The sequence below is a fragment of the Poeciliopsis prolifica genome, unplaced genomic scaffold, assembly GCF_027474105.1.
Source record: "Poeciliopsis prolifica strain line A6 unplaced genomic scaffold, Auburn_PproV2 SCAFFOLD016, whole genome shotgun sequence".
NCBI classification, from domain to species: domain Eukaryota; kingdom Metazoa; phylum Chordata; class Actinopteri; order Cyprinodontiformes; family Poeciliidae; genus Poeciliopsis; species Poeciliopsis prolifica.
In genome coordinates, this window is record NW_026562391.1 from 232242 (window position 1) to 255137 (window position 22896).

The following is a 22896-nucleotide window of genomic DNA, read 5'->3' on the forward strand; positions in this document are numbered from 1 at the left end:
ATTAGAGATATCTTTAATTAGAAGTATGACTAGTCAAAACTACAATCGAGATATCCTGAATTATTGTAGATAATTAAATTATCTACAATAATTTAATTGTAGATATATCTTGAATTGAAGACCCCATACAACTCAATGGTAAATCTGACGTCATTTCGACTAGTCAAAATATAATTAAAGATCTTAAATCGCTAAAACGTCAACTCATAAAAGCTATTTGAGATATCTGGAATGTAAGGGCGGCAAAACCGGATTTATGTTAAATGGGCTTGCCATACTGGTGCCCTATAAACGTTTCTGCTTGCTCACGGGGCCAGTGCGTACGTAGAGAGGGGCGGGGGGGAGTCGGGGGTGCGCGCTCCCGTAGAAATAACACGATTCTTTCGAGATTCAGCTCCAAGGCGTGACGAACGAAGCGCGTTCATGTGGCGAGGGTGTGAGGGGGGGCAATACAGCATCATCAAAACACTGAAACACACACCTCCATCCAAACAGCTAAGCTCCCAACCGGAATAAACAAAAACACAAAGTGAAGATAAGCGAAGGAGGGGAACATTGCGCGCTCGAGAGCTTTTCATTTTCAATTGTTTTTACATTTATTTTTTTTATCATTATTATTTTTTTTTTCGCCTCCACCCGGAGCAGGTTTGGGTGTTTTTTTTTTTTTTTTTTACCTCCGTGTCGACTACCCGGTGGTTCTCCACACACACACACACCTACCTTGTGCCTTTGGAAAAAAACACACAGTCACACAGCGGGGAAGGAGACGGGGATCATCTGAGAGGCGGCTGTCCAGAGAGGAGGTGGAGGACAATGGAGGGGATGCAGGCATACGGAGCCGGGAAAGCCGGGGGAGCCTTCGACCCGGTCACCTTCCTCCAGCAGCCTCAGACCGTGCTCCGCATCGTGTCTTGGGTAAGAGAAACTCCAGGTTGACAGAGGTGAACGGTGGGATTTGTTGTGGTTGTGCAGTTTGTGTAAGGCCTTCCCTGGTGAGTAGTTCTGAAACATTAAAAAAAAAAAAAAAAAAAATCTTAAACATTTTTTATCAAAGACACAAATAATGTCCTTGCCACCATTTAAAAAAAAAAAAAATACGTTGTTTTTGTTCGTTTTGGTGTCAAGGACAAGTGACTGCAATTGACATCTCTTCCTGTCGTTGCTGCATGATCCCATTGTGCAGGACTTCTGGTTTGGTGTTAATATTTAATATGATCACATTTGAAGCGAGTAAAGCCGCTTTCAGAGTTTCTGTTTTTCCAATAGCTGCATATTGTCAAAACCACAGAGGAGCAGAACCAACCAAAGGCCTGGCAACAGTTTGGGAAACTTTTGAAGACGCTCTTTAGGTCAGCAGCCAAAAGCAATCCTTTTTCATTTGAAACGAGGTTTTAATGGTCGTTTCTCACAGTAAGTTGCTCTTAATCATGATGTGTGCCACACGGGTTTATTTTCCACCATAAATAAACCCTGATTATTTCAAGAAATCCTTGCTTTGTACAAAAGGGGTTTGACTGAGATCATCCTCTTAGCCTCTTAGTAAAAATATCTTTAGTTGCCTAACTATATGAAAGTCTGACTTTATCTTATTGCTCATGAATTTCTGCCGTTGATGTTTTCTAGTATCATTTCAGGTAAAAATAACAATAATAATAATAATAATAATAATAATAATAATAATAGTTTAAAAAAAAACTCTGAAGTTGTTCTTCTCCTAGTTGCTTTATGTTTCGGTAAGATCTCCAGTGCATTTGACGTGAAGTTTCTTATCATCAGCCTTGGTTTTGTAAGATCTTTCAGCTTTATGAAAGTTGCATGCCTTCATGCCATTAACTTGTTACCCAGGAATATCATGTGAGGCTAAGTCATGGGGTTACCCGCTGAAGCATGTCATAATCAGACCTGATTTCCCCCAGTCACAGGGTGACGCTTTCAGCTGTAGCTATAGGTAGGCAGTATGAACATCCCATGTTTCAGTCAGAACTTTGCACCTGATTATGAGCGACTCGACTCGTGTCGCGTTTTGAGAACGCGTCTCTTCAAAAGGCCTCGGAAAGAAACTTGTCCTGTGAACTGTTCCACGTTTTGCTCATTCAAATCATTGTCTTCTATTGCTTCCTGTTAGCCAAAAGAGACAAACTCTTCAAGACTGTTTGCAGGTCAAAATCTTACAAGTGTGGCGTGCACGTGGTTTCAGGCACTTTTAAACTGATTCCCTTAATAATAAAAAAAATACAAATCTGCTGGAGTAGTGGCGGTGCGGCATACAAATCCTTCATAACAGGAAGGCAAGGAAAAAAAGCAGAATGATTGATATGGAGGCAAATTATTAAACAATTTTTTTTCAATCGTTTTTTGAAATTTATTTTTATAAAAGAAAAAAGAGAGGGAAAGAAAATCTTTAATATCAGATATCTGATTTGCCATTGAATGAAATACTCAAATTTTTTTTAATTTTTGAATGATGTTGCCCAGCTCAACTAGCATGTCTTCTAACTACAAGATAGAGTGGTACTGTTTATTGAACAATAATAAATCTTTGGTTTAGTAGGAATGTAACATAATTAAAAAACAAAAAATCAGTTGTTAAAATTTTTGATTTATCACATCAAGTTGCTCTAATCTGGATCCTTACAATAAAGAATAACAATAATGGATATTGTTATATTTGCAATAAACGATTGCAGGTTTTACACTTTAGTTGGAGACTGACCCAGTGTGACTGTAAAGTCTTTCTGTGCAATATTCCAATTATTTGTTTAGTATTTTATTTATTAAATGAATTCATTATTGACATAAAAAAATTGTTTGAAAAAAAATAAGATTCCATTTTTCTAATGAAAACCATCTCCATTTATTTCCTGTGGAGTTCAAAGTTTTGACTTATCAAAATGGAAACTGCTGATCATTTTGTCAGACATTTTGTAGTTATTGAAACGCATTAAATCAGGCCATGAAATGTTTTCAATCAGGCTCACTCTTTGGTCCGTCATCAAACGCACCGCCGCCGAAGGGCCACCGGAGCGACGCCACGTCTCCATGGCGACGGGCGGAGCTGTGGTTGTTTTGAGTTGATACCCAGTCTGCTGTCTGCTGCTTGACTGTCCCTGGACTGAGGACACCAAACAGGGACGACCTGAGTAGTTCATGAATGGCGGCGGAGGGGCTGCCAGTGTCCCACTTGTTGGCCATCATGGGAGCTGACTGTGGAGGTGATGATGAGCGTGCGTGGGCGTGTGTGAGGCATGTTGTGATGCACGGCAGAGCAGAGCAGCAGGGAGCATAGTGACAGATGGAAAAGAGGCTACGATCGGAGCCTTAAATGAAGATCAAACCAAACACTGTCAACCTGACTTAGCGAGCAAAGAGAACGTACTTTCGCCTCAGATTTGACTTTGATCTGTGTTTTGAAAGAACGCCGCTGTTGTCGCTGGTGATATCCCCCCATCTTTTTTTGTCTTGTTGCTTTGAACAGAGTTCCTGAGATTCTGCCAGCCGAGCAAATCATTATGAATGTGAATGGGATGTTCAGCTTAGCTTTGTGCTTAAAGTATTTTTATATTTAGTGTTTACTCAGTGCAGCACAAAATGCGGCGCGCGACTGCTTCAACCGTTGAACTTCGCTTTTTCAAAAACAAATACACAGGAAGTTTGGTGTTTGGTATTTTCAACTATTGTATCTAAAGCTTAGAGAAATGATCTAGAATGTCTTACAGTCCTTCAGAGCCAAATTTAGCTATGTTTTAACTATAGTTTGCGTACAGTACGTCAAGTGTAAAGCAGCACAATGCAGGCTAGGTAGCCAAACAGGCATTTGACATATTAACAAGCTATTTTCAGCTTTACTTTGTGTTTTACTTCTATACAGCTGTTGAATCATTTAGCATACATGAAGCAGAAATAAAAGCAATGCTAGCCCTTTTTGTTTTCCTTATAAACTTTCAAGTTAGCAAACTCTAAATCACTTTTTTGAACTGCGCATTTTAAACGTCACACTTTAAAAGGGAAAATTGGGCAGCATGGAACATTTTCTCAGGAGCACGTTAAACCAGGAGTGCACTCATACACCGTCAATTTGGAAGCAAGTCAGAATTCAGACACTCTTTCAGTTGCTTGGTTGTACCGTGGTGGACACATACCCACTTGGATCTGCTGTTACTAGTCAGGCATCCGCATAATTTCAGCTATCAGTCAGGAATAACACAGCAATAATCAGTTTGGTGTGAACATTTAGGAATTCAGCGGGTCGGTGTCAATAGCACCCTAATAGCACCCTCTGATATGGAATCAGAGCTAGTTATTACCAGCTTTTGTGGTGAACATAGATGCATCTTTTACCCAAAAGACACATACACAATTACAGTTACAGTTTGTCATTGCTAAGCCTGTTGCTGGACAGGCTTAGCTTGACATGGATCTGTTAGCACCTGACAGCAAAGCAATAAATCTGAATCTCATTTAGTGTGTTATAGTTATGGTTTGAGCTGCAAAGACACATCCAGCTCCTGAGATTGAAAAAGCAAAATAAAATGTAATGTAAAGAATGGAATTAGCATAAAATGTTCTCACCTAGGTTGTTAAAAATCGCACTTTTAAATCTCCCTTTTTGTTGATTTCACAGAACGAAAGGTTTTGTTAATCTTAAACTGTGTTTTAAAGAATGTCTGAGTGTAGAAAATTCTAACTCAGGTTTCGTCAGCCCGAGTTATTTAGAGATTGAACCAGAAATGATCACATACATTCCAGAGGCATTCAAAGTCTGGGAAACACTGATTCTTTTCACGGTTTTGAAAGCAAGCGTTGTGGCGTTTATATTGATGTGTGCCTTGGCGTAGTATTTTCTGAAAATGAACCCTTAGAACCTGCACTTCCATTGGCCATGTAGTTGCTCGATTTGACATTTCAAAAATAGAAACGCGGCAATTTTTGAAAAAAAAAAAAAAAAAACTTCAGTTATCCAATAAAAAAATGTTGGTGCTTCCAGAAATAAGTTGGTTGATTGAAGTAAATCTGCAATGGAAACACTTTTTCAATAACCGGTTGTTGCTACTGGGGCAAACCACAAAAAAAAAGATGATGACAGGAAGTAGTCAGAGGACTACAGCATTGCATTTTTTTTTTTGAAAAATGTTTGTTCTGCGGAGGCAACATGCAATGATTAAATCAAGTAGCTAAAAGGAGAAAAAGAAGGAGTTGTTCCACAGATAACACTGTATTATCTCTCTTGAGTAATTACCATGTAACATTTGCTCCGTAAAGATTAAACACAACAAAGAATAGGATGCTTATTATCAAATGTAGACTGATTAAAATGCACTGAAGAGTTGTAAGTGGAAGTAATTGATAGATTACGCCACAGTTAAAGACTGGCTTACGTGTTTGTGTGAAAAACTAGAGATGCCAAGATTCAAAGCCAAACAAGAAGGGATGCACAAGTTCCTCGGCATCGGTCTGGATGTGTCCCTCCCCATTCGGCTTTAAACACATTCACCAGAAAACAATAGCTGCTTTGTGCAAAACCAAGATTAACCACTCTGACTTTCTAAAAAAACAAAACAACAAAAAACATTGTTTTTAACGCAGATTTTTTTTTCCGACCAGAAAGAGGCTACGCTTTCGCTAGCATTCATTCAATGAAGTTGAATCAGAAGTAAGGCGTGCAGTGTGACACCATGTGTGGTGTGAAAAGTGACTCTACGCAGTGGATGTGAGGTCATGTGAGCTGGTGGGACCGTCATGCGTGTGCCTGTCTCATTGCGTCCCTTTGATACCGGGCGGCTCTCCTTGAATTATATTTTGACGAGGCCTCCTGTCTCCGCCGCTCTCACTCTCATTACGCGAGCTGCTGCTGCAGCAGCCATGGCGGTGGCAGGTGTCCCCAGCCCAGGACAACGCTCCGGTCATGTAAACACTGATTCTTTTCACAAAACACACTCACGCACATACAGGGAATGTAAACTCTTATCAGCCAACTAATCCACTAATGTAATTTCTCAGTATTTTTTGTATTTAGTGCCATAAAATAAAAAATCTTTACTTTTTTTTTTGGGGGGGGGGGGACTTGGTTCTGCTGGTGAATGGAAAAAAGTGTGATTTTTTTTTCTTGTGAGTCTTTGTTTCCCCGAAACGTGACAAGAACAGGGTTAAGAAAACATTGGACAATTATTCAAACGTTTCTAAAATGGAAAATATTCAAACATATATTGCATAATATCAGTTTTGGGACAGCTTCACCAGTTTACTTGCACATGTGTACAAATCATTTCATACCTACAACTCTGGAAAAAATAAAGAGCCCACTGCACTGACCTTGGTTATTCCACCAGATATTGAATATCAACTTGTTTCCTTTGCACTATTTGAAGTCTGAAAGCATTGCATGTTTTATTATTCTGACTAAGTGTTTGCTTGGACTTTCATAGACATGTTGTCATTGTTCTTACAAAAGAACAATGCTCATTTTACTCAAAAATAAACATATAAAAAGCAAAATCAGAGAAACTGATCGTTTTCAGTGCTCGTTCAATTTTGTCCAGAGCCCTACGTATGTAACCAATGGGAATTAATTTATTAAATTGGTAGACTTCTATTTTGATGAACCGTTGAGATAAGAAGCAATATTACTGACAATATCATGTGTTTCTGTCACAGTCCCATGATTATATTGGCCTAATTTTTTGTCAATTGTCTTGACTGTGTGATGTATCTCAAGGCTCCTCGATCCATTGCAGCGTTAACTTAAATCACTCATGACAAACTGGGCTGTTCTGACTTTTATATTTATAAATCAGTTCATCTGTAAAAGAAAAACAAAAAAGAAATCTCACACAGAAATGTAGTCAAAAACAAGGAGCAGTGGAAAAAGAAAGTCGCATGCATGGACACAGATTCACGAGCATGTCCAGACATGCATGGATGGACAGTCTCAGCATCCTTTAAGTGGAATAAGCATGTGACCCTCCAGTGGTCACAAGATCAGAAGCCCGCATGCTTGTTCTTCACCTCCTAAAGCCTTGTGCTCTGCCTACAGATCAGGGCGGGATCCACTTTCCAACTACACAGAAAGACAGTCACACACTTAGAGCCATACTTAACCTTCACTAACAAAGTGAAGAATGTGATTTATTTTTTTACACCCTTGCTGAGCAGCAAAGCAGTTGAAAGTGGAAGTGAAAATCTTGACATTATACCTCAGTAAATCCTCTGCCCTTGTGCCCATTCGTTACTCCTACAAGGTTCAGAGAGTGTTTATGGGAAGAGCTAACCATTCAGCGGTAACACATGGCGCAGTGGTAGATCAGCCGATTTGATTCCTAATTGGAACCATTTGCTGCATGTCTTCCTGCTTCTTTCTCTCTGCCCTTCTTCCTGTCAAGCGACTGTTGAATGCAGGCCACTAAAAAACCTTCAATTTCAAAAGAGGAACGCTCTTGTAAGGTCAGCATTTGTAAGGTGAGACATTGTTGTTGGGCAAAGAGGCCTGGATCGTAGACTCCACACTAATTCATGCCAAATGTGTTCTGTCAGGTTGAGGACAGGACTCGGTTTAGGCCAGTCAAGTTCCTCCAGACCAAACTCAAACATAAATGTCCAAGAAAGGACATTTATGTTTGGAAGGGACTAATCCAAAACTGTTTCTACAAAGTTAGGGGCATGGAATTGTCCAATTTGTATCCTTGTATGCCTGATTCATGAGGGGTTTGTTTCGATGGCTTTAAGGGACGAGCCCAACTCCTGAAAACCAGCTGGCCTGGTTAAAAACCAGCCACAGAGGGTCTGCAGCATCGGCTATTGAGAAACAACTGCTTGCAGGAGGCTTGGACTTTGCATAAATCAATCGTTATCTGGTCTCATGGATGTGTTAATGGAGCAGGTAGAAAAAGTAAGAATTAGGAAATTGAAGGAATGTAGAGAGCAGGGAGTCCCTTGTGATAAGCTTATCTCCTGGAGGAATTACTCAAGGGACTAGCCGAAAAACTAAAGCGTGTCACCGTTGCCCTCCAGGTCTGATTGTCCTCGATAAGAGAACTGACTAACTTCTTCAGCATCTCATCTCAGAAACCACAAAACATATATTTGAGCTTCTTTGATTTGGTTTTAAGTTGTCATCATTTGTCAATTTTATTTTATTTTTTTGATCAACTTTTTAACTTTTGCAGCCACTGTCACTGTGTGAACTAAAACAGTAATGAGATAATGTGATATCAAAATAGTCTTTGTGTCTAATTGATGATTTTTTGCTCTGTTTTCATATCAGTCTTGTGACCGAATCCTGAATCAGTTTCGTTAGATGAGGGAATTGTGGCGAAGCAGAAAGTGACACAAAGGGCATTAGTTGATCCACTCATGTGATCCCAATCAGCCGCGTTGTAAGGGTTTTCATATAAAAGACGACTTTAAAATCTCAGAGTTTTAAACAACACTGTTTTCTATTCTGCATATATATGAGTAAAACAAAAGTGCACTTTCTTGTTAAATGTTCTTGTTAAGGAGACAAGACGAAAGGAGAAAGTTGCGGACAAATCAAGTTTTGATGCTTGCTTCCAGTTTGGATGCCACATTTGTTGTGATTCCTGCAGAGACGATCCTGTCTCACATCGGGGCCGTGTTTAACGCAGACAACAAATTTCGCTTTGTGTGGTTATTGTCCACGTCTGACCCTTTCCAGCGACCCGTGTGAGTGAATGACAACCACAGCAAATAAAAGAAAAGACATTTAGCTGAACCACGTGTCACTTACCTCAAAAACACAGCTCTCTTTACAAAATCAGCTGCAATAACCAACTGTTTTATTGCAACCTTTGCTCTCTGAAGAGAGGTTGCACACATGAGCATTCCTACAGTGAATCCGCCAGGAGAGATGTGGATGAACTCCATGTTTGTTTACTAAAGCTGTAGTCTATCTTGTTGTCCAGCGGAGGAACATTAGCAGGAAAAAGATGTGGTTTAATTGCTTTATACAGGTCAGCTTTAGGCCAGTCTCGGCTTATTGCATCCGCGGTCCAGCCTCTGTCTTCAATCAAAGCCGTCGTGTGCATCTTTATTGTTTGAACTGCTCCATAGCAAGCTCCCCGTTACATCCCATGCTGTAAAACCTAACAAAAACACACACTGCTCTCGGGGTCAGGGGCTACGCTAACTAGCGGGTCACCATTTTGAAAATTCTAAATCCTCTAAGTTCATCCTTAATTCCACATGGGGGGGAAAGTGAAGTTACTGTTGAAAAATCTATAGTTTTCCAATCATTTTTTCCCCCAAAACATTGCTCAAGCGTTTTTAGACTTAGTGATTTTTACTTGCAAGCATTAGCGTCCGATAGCAGGTCACCTTTGCATTAGCATGAATGAAAAGTTCCTGCTTTCATGGAACACAAAGCCACTTTACCTCTTTGTCGAATCTTAAGTTTCTCATCAGCACCATTATGTTTAGTGAGTTAATTATATTAATTAGCTTTATACTTTGAATACATTTGTCCAAATAGAGCCAAAATATCTCAAAAATATATATTATAGCACGCTAGCTAGCAAGCAAACAAGCTAGTGGTACAGTTAGCGACGTCTGAGGTTGACGTCTTCAAATTGCCTTCATAAACGGACTATTTCCTTGCGTTTTCTCCGATCCCTCCAACATCATGTGACGTCCTGAATAACGTGGGAGGGGACGAGGGGGATCTGTTAGTGCTTGTGACTTTGTGTTTCCTGAGTGAAGCAGTGGACGCTGCAATTCAGCTGCACAAAGTCTGCTGTGTGATGAGGCGCACTCATTCCTTTCAAGAACGCTGGTGGGCAGAGGCGAGGCCCGCAGCAAGGGGCGATGGGAGGAAACCGAGTGGGGGAAGGACGGAGCCGTGATGCAGGCGTGCTAAAAATAGCACCACCTCCGTACCCCTTCTGCCTCCACAATCCCTGCATTCTTTCCAGCAAGCTCTTCATCCTCTCCGTCCCTGATGAAAAAGACATTATGGAGATGTGGGGGGAGTCAGGTGTCAGTTTCATCCTCCGAACAGCGATGGAGACGCGGAGGGAAACGTCCTCACTGACTAACTCTTCCAGTCCCCAATGTCCAATTGCACTGAAATTATTGGAAATATATTCCGTCTTTCTTCAGTGAAACTGGAGCACATGTGATTGTGAACTGTTTGGTGATTAATTCATCGGTTGCTGATAGATTTCAGTCAGAAATCTCTCTGTGTTATGAAGCATATAGTCAATTGAGTTACACGCCAAGCATTCCTAGAAGTGACATTTTTAAGGCAAATGGTCAGAAGTATTGTCACGTAACGTTTAGGAATGAAAACAGCCATGTTGTTTATGACCAAAAAATAACGAGCCGTTTCTAGTGCCTACAGTTGAAACCAGATATTTATGTACACGGAATAAAAAAAAGACATACACATCTTTTCCTTTCACTCTGATGTTAAATCAGGCCAAACTTCTCCTGTTTTTGGCCAATTAGAATGACCAAAATTATTTATATTTGGCAATTATTTATATTAAATGCCATGAAATATTGCAAGAACATTTTTAGAGATTTTCGTCTCCTTATTAATTGTATGTAAACTTCTGGTTTCAACTGCATTGTGCGCCTTGACTCAGCTCAACACTATACTCTAATTAACGTTTTTGTGTTTTTTGTTTTACTGCTTAGTTAATTAGTATTGTTACCTGCTTTATTATCAGCATCAATCCTGAAAGAAATCCTTCACTCAGTTATCATTTATCATGTTAAATTCAGAGCACACAGTGTCAGCTCGAGTTATTCATGTGAACATAGTGCAGCTTTATGTCATTTTTACCTTTATTCAGAATCTTCTTTCTAAATGACTCCTTTAAACGATTAAAAGTCACTACTATGTTCAGATTTTCTTTGCAGGGTAACTTACAGTTAGGGCCAGAAATATTTGGACAGTAACACAATATTTGTGAGTTGGGCTCTGCATGCCACCGCATTGGATTTGAAATGAAACCTCTACAACAGAATTCAAGTGCAGATTGTAACGTTTAATTTAAAGGGTTGAACAAAAATATGTGATAGAAAATGTAGGAATTGTACACATTTGTTTACAAACACTCCACATTTTAGGAGCTCAAAAGTAATTGGACATATAAACATAACCCAAACAAAAAAGTTTTTTCTCAATATTTTGTTGCGAATCCTTTGGAGGCAATCACTGCCTTAAGTCTGGAACCCATGGACATCACCAAACGCTGGGTTTCCTCCTTCTTAATGCTTTGCCAGGCCTTTACAGCCGCAGCCTTCAGGTCTTGCTTGTTACTGGGTCTTTCCGTCTGAAGTCTGGATTTGAGCAAGTGAAATGCATGCTCAATTGGGTTAAGATCTGGTGATTGACTTGGCCATTGCAGAATATTCCCTTTTGCTCTCATGAACTCCTGGGTAGCTTTGGCTGTATGCTTGGGGTCATTATCCATCTGTACTGTGAAGCGCCGTCCGATCAACTTTGCAGCATTTGGCTGAATCTGGGCTGACAGTATATCCCGGTACACTTCAGAATTCAGCCGGCTACTCTTGTCTGCTGTTATGTCATCAATAAACACAAGTGACCCAGTGCCATTGAAAGCCATGCATGCCCATGCCATCACGTTGCCTCCACCATGTTTTACAGAGGATGTGGTGTGCCTTGGATCATGTTCCGTTCCCTTTCTACTCCAAACTTTTTTCTTCACATCATTCTGGTACAGATTGATATTTGTCTCATCTATCCATAGAATACTTTTCCAGAACTGGGCTGGCTTCTTGAGGTGTTTTTGGGCAAATTTAACTCTGGCCTGTCTATTTTTGGAATTGATGAATGGTTTGCATCTACATGTGAACCCTTTGTATTTGCTTTCATGGAGTCTTCTCTTTACTGTTGACTTAGAGACAGATACACCTACTTCTCTGAGAGTGTTCTGGACCTCAGTTGATGTTGTGAACGGGTTCTTCTTCACCAAAGAAAGTATGCGGCGATCATCCACCACTGTTGTCTTCCGTGGACGCCCAGGCCTTTTTGAGTTCCCAAGCTCACCAGTCAATTCCTTTTTCCTCAGAATGTACCCGACTGTTGATTTTGCTACTCCAAGCATGTCTGCTATCTCTCTGATGGATTTTTTCCTTTTTTTCAGCCTCAGGATGTTCTGCTTCACGTCAATTGAGAGCTCCTTTGACCGCATGTTGTCTGGTCACAGCAACAGCTTCCAAATGCAAAACCACACACCTGGAAACAACCCCAGACCTTTTAACTACTTACTTGATTACAGGTTAACGAGGGAAAGGCCTTTTGAGTTACTTGCAGCCTTTGGAGTCCATTGTCCAATTACTTTTGGTCCCTTGAAGAGGAGGCTCTGCATTACAGAGCTATGATTCCTAAACCCTTTCTCCGATTTGGATGTGGAAACTCTCATATTGCAGCTGGGAGTGTGCACTTTCAGCCCATACTATATATAAATTGTATTTCTGAACATATTTTTGTCAACAGCTAAAATAACAAAACCTGTGTCACTGTCCAAATATTTCTGGCCCTAACTGTATATTTTTGATTTATATTGCTCTGAGATGACCTGCAACTACTTCAAGAATAACACTTTACCCAAACACAACAGATGAAACAATTTTGAGAATATAGACGTACGATATTTGTAAATATCAGTTATCGGCCATGGCAGCAATATTAATATCGAATATTGTCTTAATTTTCATATTGGTGCGTCCTGAGTCATGTGACAGTGATAGTGATGAAACACAGGGTCGTTGGGGTGCAAAGTAGACAATGTGGTTGCTTTTACATGATGTGAAAATGTAGAGGAATATACACATATGATGCATACATACATATATTTTCAATAAACATTGGTTATCGGCCATAACAGCAGTATTAATATCGGATATCAACATCAGCCCAAATTTTCACGTTGGTGCATCCTTTGTGTTTCACCTTAGAAATATCGACACACTTCACGTTGCAGTTCGTCCTCAAACACTGAGTAGATGTGAAACGTCATAATGAGCCACACTGACGTCACTTTGATGCTTTTTTTCTAGAAATGAAGTGCTTTATGGAACCCGTGCGTCTCTCTCTCAGCCCAAGTCCCGTTTAATAACAGAATAAAAGCCAGTCATGCCTCAGGATGAATTAATAATGAACCGTTTGTCTGCGTACCCATTCAAACCGTATGTTCAGCTTGGAGCTTATGAGATGATGAGCTCTCGGTGTCTGTGCTGAAATGAGGGTTTTGTGTGTGTATGTTTTTTTTTATTTTTTTATATTGTTTCTCCTTTTGTTTTGCTGTCATTCTCGACTCAAACACCGACACACCAGCTGAATAAACGGAGCCACTCGCCAGCCTCGAGGTTCACTTCCGACCTTCTGCCTCTGCTTCACTCTCCCGGTCGCTTTCACGAGTCCATCGCTCATCTCAGGAAAGTCCACAGACATTCTCTTTTTCCGGACGCCTGGAGCGCCAGGGAGGTTTGCTCTGAGAATCTGACAGCTGGATGGAGTTTGTCTGATCTGCTTTTATCAACAGGAGTATGAGCCTGACTGCCAAAAATAAACAAAATAAAATAAAATGACGTAAGAAACGAAGCTGGGTTGTGTGATCCTGTTTGCATGTATGTGTGGTCTCATATTGACAAGCAACGCTGCGCAGTGGAGGTGAGCAGAGAGGGGGCTACTAGATGGTATCTTAGTAACCTGCTCTTGGTATTGACTCCATTTTGTAGCCTGTTGTATCATCTGTCCTTTTGGAAAATGGAAAACAAAAAAAGAGAGAGAGAGGCGAGAAAAAAAAGATGCAGGAGGAGTTATGGGAGAAATGTTCTCCTTTTATTAGCTTTTTAGGAGCAAAGAGGGGGGAAAAATCATCAGAAAATACATCTGTAATTGCTGTTTTGTTGTTTTTTTCTCCAATGCACTTAGCCTCAGACTACTGCCAAATTGATGGAGCAGACACAGAGAGGGATGCTCTTTATCATTGGAAATGCACTGGCAGCCTTACAGACAACGGCAGGAGTGCTTTGTTTATCCAGCTTAACGTTTTGTTACCTGCATTTAAAATGTGTATAAATCGTTGAACTTGCTGAAAATAGCAATTTTTAGCAAGTTTACTACAAAATTAATAAAAGACAAATAGTTTTAAATTATACAATCTGGATGTGTCCAAAAGGTCTGACTGCTCTCTTCATACAGTTCATCCCAAGACAATTTGATTCAAGTTTTAGTTCCAAGATGCTCCATTCAAAACAGTACCGTCATATGAAGTGGATCACAAAGTGCCACTTGTTATTTACTTATTTACTTTTCCAGCAGATAGTTTGGAACCAAATGATGAATCAGGACTAAACTAAAAAAATATATATGTAATTTTTTCCCCAAATTGTTTTATTTTGCTGCAGAAATCAAATGTAGAAATTGTGTAAAAACTGATTTTTTTTTTTAAATCTAAAACTATTTTTATGCGTAATGATTCTAAACAGTGCATAAAGTACTAGTCCTTATAATTTTAGGTCCAAGTTTTTAAGTGCTTTTAATTCTGACCTCTGGCTTCCTGCTCGTAGATCATTTTAATTCTCTCTTTTTTCTCTCTCTGCAGTCTTGGTTTTTGTCTCCATATTTCCCTGATAGCTTTTCTCGTCTCTTCCTCTTCAGCTCTTCTCCATCGTGATCTTCGGATGCATCGCCAATGAGGGCTACATCAACCGGCCCGACGAGGTGGAGGAGTTCTGCATCTTCAACCGCAACCAGAACGCCTGCAACTACGGCGTGTTCATGGGCTCCATGGCCTTCCTCTGCTGCGTCGCCTTCCTGGCTCTGGACGTCTACTTTCCTCAGATCAGCAGCGTGAAAGACCGGAAGAAGGCAGTGCTGGCTGACATCGGAATCTCAGGTGAAGCTGCACTACTTCTTCTCGTCTTCTTCCCAACATCATGTCTTTTGGTAGAGAAGTTATAGCCTCCATTTTGTCATGTTGCAGTCCCAGACCTAATGGGAACATGGATGGTGCTAAATACAGGGCAATGCTTTTCAGAAAACCCGAAACATACAGCCAGAGATTAAAGTATGCTCTTTTTTTTTTTTTTTTTAAATGGCTGACTCAAAGTCCAGACCAAAATTGAATTTAGAGTCTGTGTTAAAGCTTAAAAGATTCCTTAATAGGAACTAACCAAAGAATAACAGGTAAATATGTGAGTCTCTGGAAGTTACGTAAGTATTAATACAATACATTTTATTATTTAGTATTTTAATACAAAAATAATAAAAACAAATCTAATTTCCCTTCTGCTTCTCTGTTATGCAACACTTGCTTTTGGCCTGTTGGGAAAAAAATCAAAAAAATTTATCAGGATTTGTGACTAAATGTGAGAAAAACAGAAAATAAAAAAATGGCTAAATAACTTTTTTTTGTTTGTTTGTTTAATCGTGTTTTTTCACATATTTCATAGCTCTGTTATAGTAAGAAAAATAAAATATGTTTTACTTATAACTATCGTCATACAAACATAAGAGTAAACCAAATTTTCCTCAATCATGCATTACTTGGTATTGTTCTATTGCGACAAAAGATCAAATTTGTTAAAGTTCATTGTCGTAATGTGACAAACTGTGACAAAAAGATGAAGGCACTCTATTTACATAAGTAGACATGTACTACACCAAAACATTTTTTCAGTACTCTTTTTTACATTTTATTTACTTATTTGCTTATCCTTGAACTTCTGCAAAAAAATAAATAAAAAAAACATTCAAATTAGGCGTCTTCTTTTGATTACCTTTGTGTTTGCATTTTTATTTCGATTAAAAAAACTTGTTTCCTCTCTGCGTGTTTCTTGCTGATCAGCATAGTAACGCGTTATTTGACAGCGGCGAGCGTCTTTGGCGCAGCGTTTGTTTTTAAAGTGTGATCACAGAGGAGGGGGAAAGCGGTGGTTAAGCAGACAGCTTCTCCTCTGGTGCTAACAAGTCTCTGCGATGAGCTTCACTGTGTCAGACAGTCTGCCTCCCTGCTGCACTGCTTCTGCCCCGAACCTGACAAGATTGTCAAGCACAGACGCTTTTTAATGAGGTAGTTCCTGTCACAGACAATGCTGGCTTTTGCTTCTTTTCTTTTTTTTCCTGTGCACACACACACACACACACACACACACACACACACACACACACACACACACACACACACACACACACACACAAACACACACACACACACACACGGACTCTCTCTCTTTCTCTTTGTCACCATATATTTACATGAAAGTTGGCAAATTAGTCAAGCCAAAGAACTGCTGGAAATCTGATCAGACGTTTCTGACATGTCTGCTTTTTTATTTTTATAGAAAACACAATTTCAGATTTGTGAAATCTTCCGTTTGTTTGAGCGCACTGTGAAGCAAAACAGTCTGTTTCATAAAAAACGTCAAGTGAACATGACTTCGCAACTTGTGGTTTCACGTTCATTTCAAACAAGTAGTGTGAACTTTTCTTTCCTTTTTCTTTTTTTCTTTTTTTTTGTAAAAAAAAGCTTCATAAGTTAGTCTATTTAAGTTTAGTCCATATAAAAAAGTGAAGTATTTGAAAAGAAAGAAAGACAACCTCAAATAAACAAACAGGCACTGGTGTAGTTGTCTGTTATTATATTTTATTTTATGCAGCTTTGTATTAAAATTTTATGTCATCTTATTTTTAGATGATTGTAGATGTGAGTATCTGTTTGGTTGTTTCATATTTTGGTATTTTTTGTTTGTAGGTTCATCAAAGTCATACAGACAGAATGAAACAAAACAATACAAAAATGACTTGTCAATTTCATTTAATCACTTAATTTGATCTTATGTAACTACTGAACAGAATCTAATATCTTCATGATATTAAAAGTTATGAACAGAATCTAATATCTTCATGATGTGGCATTTGTCTTTTTATTTATCATACTTCTTGCTTTTATTTTATCTAAGTGAAGTTTTCTACCAGCATTTTGTAGAAAGGGTGACTTACTGTATGTTTTGTTGTTGTTTTCTGGACGGTTGTTTACAAAACAAAAACAAAGAAGCACCACATGAATGAAATTATTGGTCAACCCTTGATTAAATATTTTGTTCGACAGATTGATTTCCAGGGTGTCCACACGTTCTTAAAAACGTCTTCAACAGACTTAAATCTGTGTATCCAAAATTAAGACCTTAAAATGATTTAAATTCATAAGAAGAAAATGCAGGTGGTCTTAATCACTGGTCTTATGTTTTGTCTTGTTTATTTTGTGTAGTTTTATTTATTTTTCTTGCACAATGATGCACAGACAACCTCATTACGTTCTGTGACTTGAGGAGGTTGAGGCTACCGCTAACTAGCTTCTAACTAGCTAAGCAGGTAGCTTTTTTGGCCTCTATCATGGGTAAGTGTAAATTTATCGCCAGTTTGTAGGACTGCCAAAAAGCTTCCTGTTACTACTACATAAAATATGACATTTTCTTTCATATATTTCTGTTTTGATATTTAAATTTCACTCATAATGGCCTTGAAAAAGCTTAAATATGAATTGGTGAGACCAGCGGAAACCCCTGGATTCAGTCTCAGAGATTTGTGGCATTTGGTGCATGAACCAAACAAGTTAATGATGATGGGAAAGATCCAGTCAACACTTCGGGTCAGGGTTTGAACTCTACTCTGTTTGTCTCTGTTTTCTCGTCCTTACAGCGTTTTGGTCTTTCATGTGGTTTGTGGGTTTTTGCTTCTTGGCCAATCAGTGGCAGGTGACCAAGCAAGAGGACAACCCCTTGAGAGAGGGAGGCGACGCTGCTCGGGCGGCCATCACCTTCTCCTTTTTCTCAATCTTCACCTGGGTAAGAGCTTCGTTTTGCTCCTGTCGGTCCACAGATTGTAGGACATGGAGGCATGTGCAGCCACAGAGCACCTGAACACCAAACACATTGGTGAAAGCATGATATTACACGGGGAAGCTTAGAAAAATCCAGCGCTTAATATGAGAGTATTTCTCACATTTACTTGAATCGACTTGACGATGTTTTTACACCTGGCGGTCAGCTGGACTCAGTTTGATTGCAACATTTGAAAAACCTGTTCTCTCCCTCCGCCTGTGGTGGCGCTGTGCCAGAAAGAAACAACACAAAAACCCCTGAAGAAGACATGAGGGCAGAGGCCTTCTTCAACAGGCCTGTGAATTCTGACACCCTGCGAAAGCCTGCTTGTTTTTCCAATAGGAAAATATAAAAATTATTTTCTGAGTGAGAGATTTAATTCATGTAACTAAATCTTAAAAGAAAGCAGAAAAAAACTTTACATTTGTTACATTTGTTTCATGGTGACTGTGAAAGTTACCAATACGTTTGAAACTGGCGGCTGTGTCGAAAACAATTATTTCCTAACACATTTAGTTGAAAATAATCTCAAATTAAAAGTTGTTGTTTTTTTCCAGTTTGAAATTAAGATGCTGCAACAGAACAAGAGTTTATTTGAAAACATTTCACCCATCCTTGCCACGTCGTGGTTAGCCATTGGCCTCCGCTCGTTTTGATTCGTGTCACCCAGACGTCCGTCATAAATGTGAACATGAATGACCTCACCAGAGTGCGGCTGTCTCTCCAACAGGGTGCTCAGACTCTCTTCTCCATGGAGAAATTAAAGAACGTGTCGTTTGAAGAGGAGTACACCAAGCTGTTCCCCCCTGAGCCACATCAACCTTTTGTCTGACTCTGTTCTGCCTCCTATGCCTCTGCAGCTGCTCACACACACACCCCTGTTATGCTGTAGTGGCCGAACGTCTTTAGAGGAAGTGAATGTGTGGGAATCGTGAATCCTGACTTGGCCACGTTTTAATAACAATTCTAGCAACTGACGCGACAAACCTGCATGTGTGACTGTTGAGCTCGTGGTTCAAAATGATGAAGATTGTTAGTTTCTTGACGCTATTAATACACAGTAACATCTTGTCTTTTAATCAAAGACAAAATAAAAGATATCCGGCTCCGTCTCTCCGGTTTTCGACAGAGGCGTTAAGCGGTTTAGGAAGTCGGTGGATTACCTTAAGCTTTCATTTGCGGTACTTCAGGGTTGAATAAGCAACAGGATATGATTTATTGATCAAGGAGGCTTTGGTGTGTTTAGCTCCCCTCAGGCAAAGCTATAGATCTCTATTTTTAAGCTCCTATTTTTTTTTTTCTTAGCTTTGAGGCTTTATTTTCATTGTGAAATCTCAAAATTATGTATGAAAGACATCTAAGTATGTCCACTGAAAAAAGAGAAGGAAATTCTGTGCTGAATTAAGTTGGCCAAACCTATCTTATTTACATTTGTTTAACATGATGACTGTATAAACACAATATTCAGTTGGATGAACTTTGAGGACTTGCAACAAATTAATTGAGTTTATTTAAGTTGGGTCACCTGTTTTGCAGTTTTCGTGTGAAAATTTTAAACATTATGAATACTAGCAACTTAGGAAGTCTTTAGGCAGTTTGCATGTCCAGTATTTGTTTTGCTATTTCATGGAGGTTCATGGATGCGATGTTACCAGCAGTTTTGAGAGAAAAATCTAAAACAGGCAACAAGACTTTCACTGGATATTTATTAGATGTATATGGATTGTTTTGCGTTAGCAACACACAGACCCACTTCTTGTTTCCATGAAGAACGTAGACCGAAGTAGAGTTGAGGTTTTGTGTCTCCCTAGCTGTGTTTACATTGCCCGTATGATTGTGCGAATCGGAATTATGAAGATAAATGAATAAATTCACTCACAATTTTGAGAAAAACTTGAGTTTTTTGGTTGTAACTATAGGCGGAAAATATGAAGAAGACGACAGGAAGTGGTAGCAGGATGATGGCGCGGCATGTTTTTCAACAGCTTCACGCTTAAACCCATGTGATTTTAATTATGTTAATTAAAAAAACACAATGCAATATTGTCTCTTTTTTTAACATTAGCTGGATTTTGACAAACTTTTACGTACTTCCGCAAAGGAAACGCAACTAACGACGAGCTCAACTAGATGTCACCTGCTTTGACTGACTAAATGGCTTCCCAAGGTTTCCGGCAAACTAATCGATGTTTCCCCCCCCCGCTCTTTTTCTCTTCTCTTCCAAATGCTTCACTGTAACACCACTGCTTCGATCTCTTGTTTCCTCGCCGTTCGATCGCGCTCCTTGCTACCCTTGCTTGCTCTTCCATCTTCCATCTATCTCCATCGTCCGTTTTCCCCAAAGGCGGGCCAGTCGTTCCTCGCCTTCCAGAGATACAAGCTGGGGGCCGACTCCGCCCTCTTCTCCCACGAATACACCGACCCCAGCCAGGATGCAGCCGGAGCGCCCTACACGTCCTTCGGAGGGGACGACTTGGAGAGCCCAGGCGGCGGAGGCGGCCAGGCCAACAGCGACGGGGCCTTCGACGGCTCCGGGGGCTACCAGCGCCAAGACTACTGAGACGTCGAGGTTCGGATGCGCTTTGGGATTGAGATGTTGTTGCCCAAACAAACAAAGCAAACAAAAAAAAATCTAATTTGAATGAATATTTTTTTTGTTTTCTGTCACTGAAAACCACTGCCTCATCCCAACCCTAGTTACGGGTCTCTAATAATTGGAGTTCATGCAGTTCTGATGGGCTGTTTTAAACCGCCGTTTGACACGACGGCTGAAAGTTGACATGGTAACTCAGACTTGCGGGTTATGATCTGTAACAAACTGTCTCACACAATTAATAGTGTGAGAGGATCATATTCTCTACGTTGGTAGAAAATTTGTGGAGATTTATAGAAAATTTCTACCAATGGCAGAAAGTATGACACACCAATCAGAGGAACAGTTTGTACCAATTATTACTTTTTCTGACTTTCTTGTGTTGCTTGAAGCTCTCTCCGTGTTTGGATTTATCTCTTGAATATGTTAACAGGTATTAGCGCCCCTGATCAAGATGCTTTAAAAAGCCTTAAAATAAATGATCATTAACTCCAACATGCAATTGTTTTTGTTGCATTCCTCTATTGGCAACCCTAGAGGACTGTTTCTTACCTAATTAACAGGGTTCACAACCCTGTTAATTACTTGTTTGCAAATAGTGGCGAGGTAATGAAAGTGAGAGAAAAGAGAAGCAGAAATTATTAGACTAACTCCTCAGCATTGATGTGTGACCGTGAAACTATGAAAAATTTACATTTCTTCAGCTTCACCGCAGTATACTTTACATTTAAAGGTCTTAGCTTTTTTGCTTATATTATTATGACTGATACGATTATTTAGAACTAGTATTTTAGAAGCAACAGTGTCATTTTACAATTTTTTCTCAGCTCTTTAATGAATTAAACTACAGACAACAACAAAAAACAAATTGTGAAAAACAAACTGAGAATTGGAGTGGCTCTTGGGGGACCCCTGCTGGCTGGAGACCCTAAGCAACAATGCCACTTCCTGAAACAGGAAGTAGTGTATTCCTAACTTAAAGTTCCCTTGGGTGTTATCACCAACTGAAGAAATTAAGTATAACATGACCAAAGGAAAGGGTTGGGTCCAAATAAGGGTGGTCCTGGTAATTTTGTACATATATAAAAAGAATTGAAGGAATTAAAATTTTTCCTCTAAATAGCTATACCCATAAAAAGCAACCTCCCTTCCTTCCCTCCCCCTTCATTTTGTACTTTAAAAAAATATGTATTTATTTCAGGGCTTTTTAACATTTTTTACCAGGGGTTCCCATGGATGAGACGGTCCTGCGGTCGTGGTTTACACTTTGAACAGGCATGGGAAAATTTTTCGAAATACAAGAGCTAATTGGATAAAAATGGTTTGGAAATGGAGGGAACTATAAGGAGATTGTGTGGTCATGGGGAAATCATCACCTTTTGGCGAAATCAATACTTCTGATCACATTGTTTTCCTCTCGGTCAGCTCAGTAACACAAATCAGTCATCTATGAAAACTCCCACATCCAGAGCGGGTAATAAGTTAAGAGTGGATTGATTTTTAATGAGATACACGGTTTAACACAGGATAAAGCATATCTGGTATCTCATAACAGTGTATTTATGTGTGTGTATGCGTGTGTATTGCAATGTTTTGTTTCCTTGATACTTGTATGTGAGACAGATTTTTTTTTCTGTTTTTTTTTTTTTTTTTTTTTTTTAATTGTTGCCTCAGTGCTGACTGCCAAGCAAAATGCAACCATCATAGGCGACACACGTGTACGCCAGACGTCCCAATCACACACTTTTCTCTCCTGACCTTTTTCCACCAAAGTTCATCTCGTCAAGTTTTCTGCGGCTTTGGTCTCAGAGGGCACAAAAACGGGAGAACGAAAACCGAGCTTTAGTTGAAACAATGCTGCGTCATCCGTGCCGCGGGTGTCGACGCTATCAAAAGAACTCTTCGTCTCGACTTTATTTCGACAACAGGATTCAGCCGTGAGCCTCCTGAGTGTTTATGAACACACATTTCTCTGTTCTCTTCTACAGTAATGTACACCTATCTCTCTCTATAAATATATACATATGTGTAAAGAGATAATTCAGTGGTCGACAGAGAGATTCTGCTTTATTTTAGGGCATTACGCTAGTTATTTATAATAAAAAAATAAATAAATAAATATATATATATATATATATATATATATATATATATATATAATATATATATATATATATATATATATATATATATTATATATATATAGCGAAAAGACAAGATAAAGAACTTCTATCGTCTGTTGAGTGTTATTGTGGTAAGATGTATATGACGAGGCTGTCTACACCTCTTCTTTTACGTTGCTTTTGAGATAGGGAGATGTTTTTATTTTTGGGATAACAATACAATAACTACTAAAATCAACAAAAAGAGAGAAAAGTTCTAAAGTATATTGACCCTTACTGTATGTACTTTATACCTCTGTGTAGTCGTAGAAA

The 22896-nt window shown here is 39.4% G+C and overlaps 1 protein-coding gene across 3 annotated transcripts; it reads left to right on the forward strand.

The window, feature by feature from the left end:
• Positions 1 to 434: 434 nt before the first annotated feature.
• On the forward strand, positions 435 to 22560 carry LOC129366913 (synaptogyrin-1-like). 3 transcript variants are annotated; one of them, XM_055041012.1, is made up of 5 exons: positions 437 to 915; positions 14645 to 14882; positions 17687 to 17832; positions 20213 to 20437; positions 22136 to 22560. In XM_055041012.1, exons 1-4 carry the CDS (start codon positions 814 to 816, stop codon positions 20426 to 20428), a joined length of 702 nt encoding a protein of 233 aa, XP_054896987.1. In that variant the 5' UTR covers positions 437 to 813; the 3' UTR covers positions 20429 to 20437; positions 22136 to 22560. The 3 variants fall into 3 exon arrangements, with proteins under 3 accessions (XP_054896988.1, XP_054896987.1, XP_054896986.1); XM_055041013.1 differs by lacking the exon at positions 22136 to 22560 and having other exon boundaries at positions 435 to 915; positions 18599 to 20305; XM_055041011.1 differs by having other exon boundaries at positions 20213 to 22560.
• Positions 22561 to 22896: the final 336 nt, after the last annotated feature.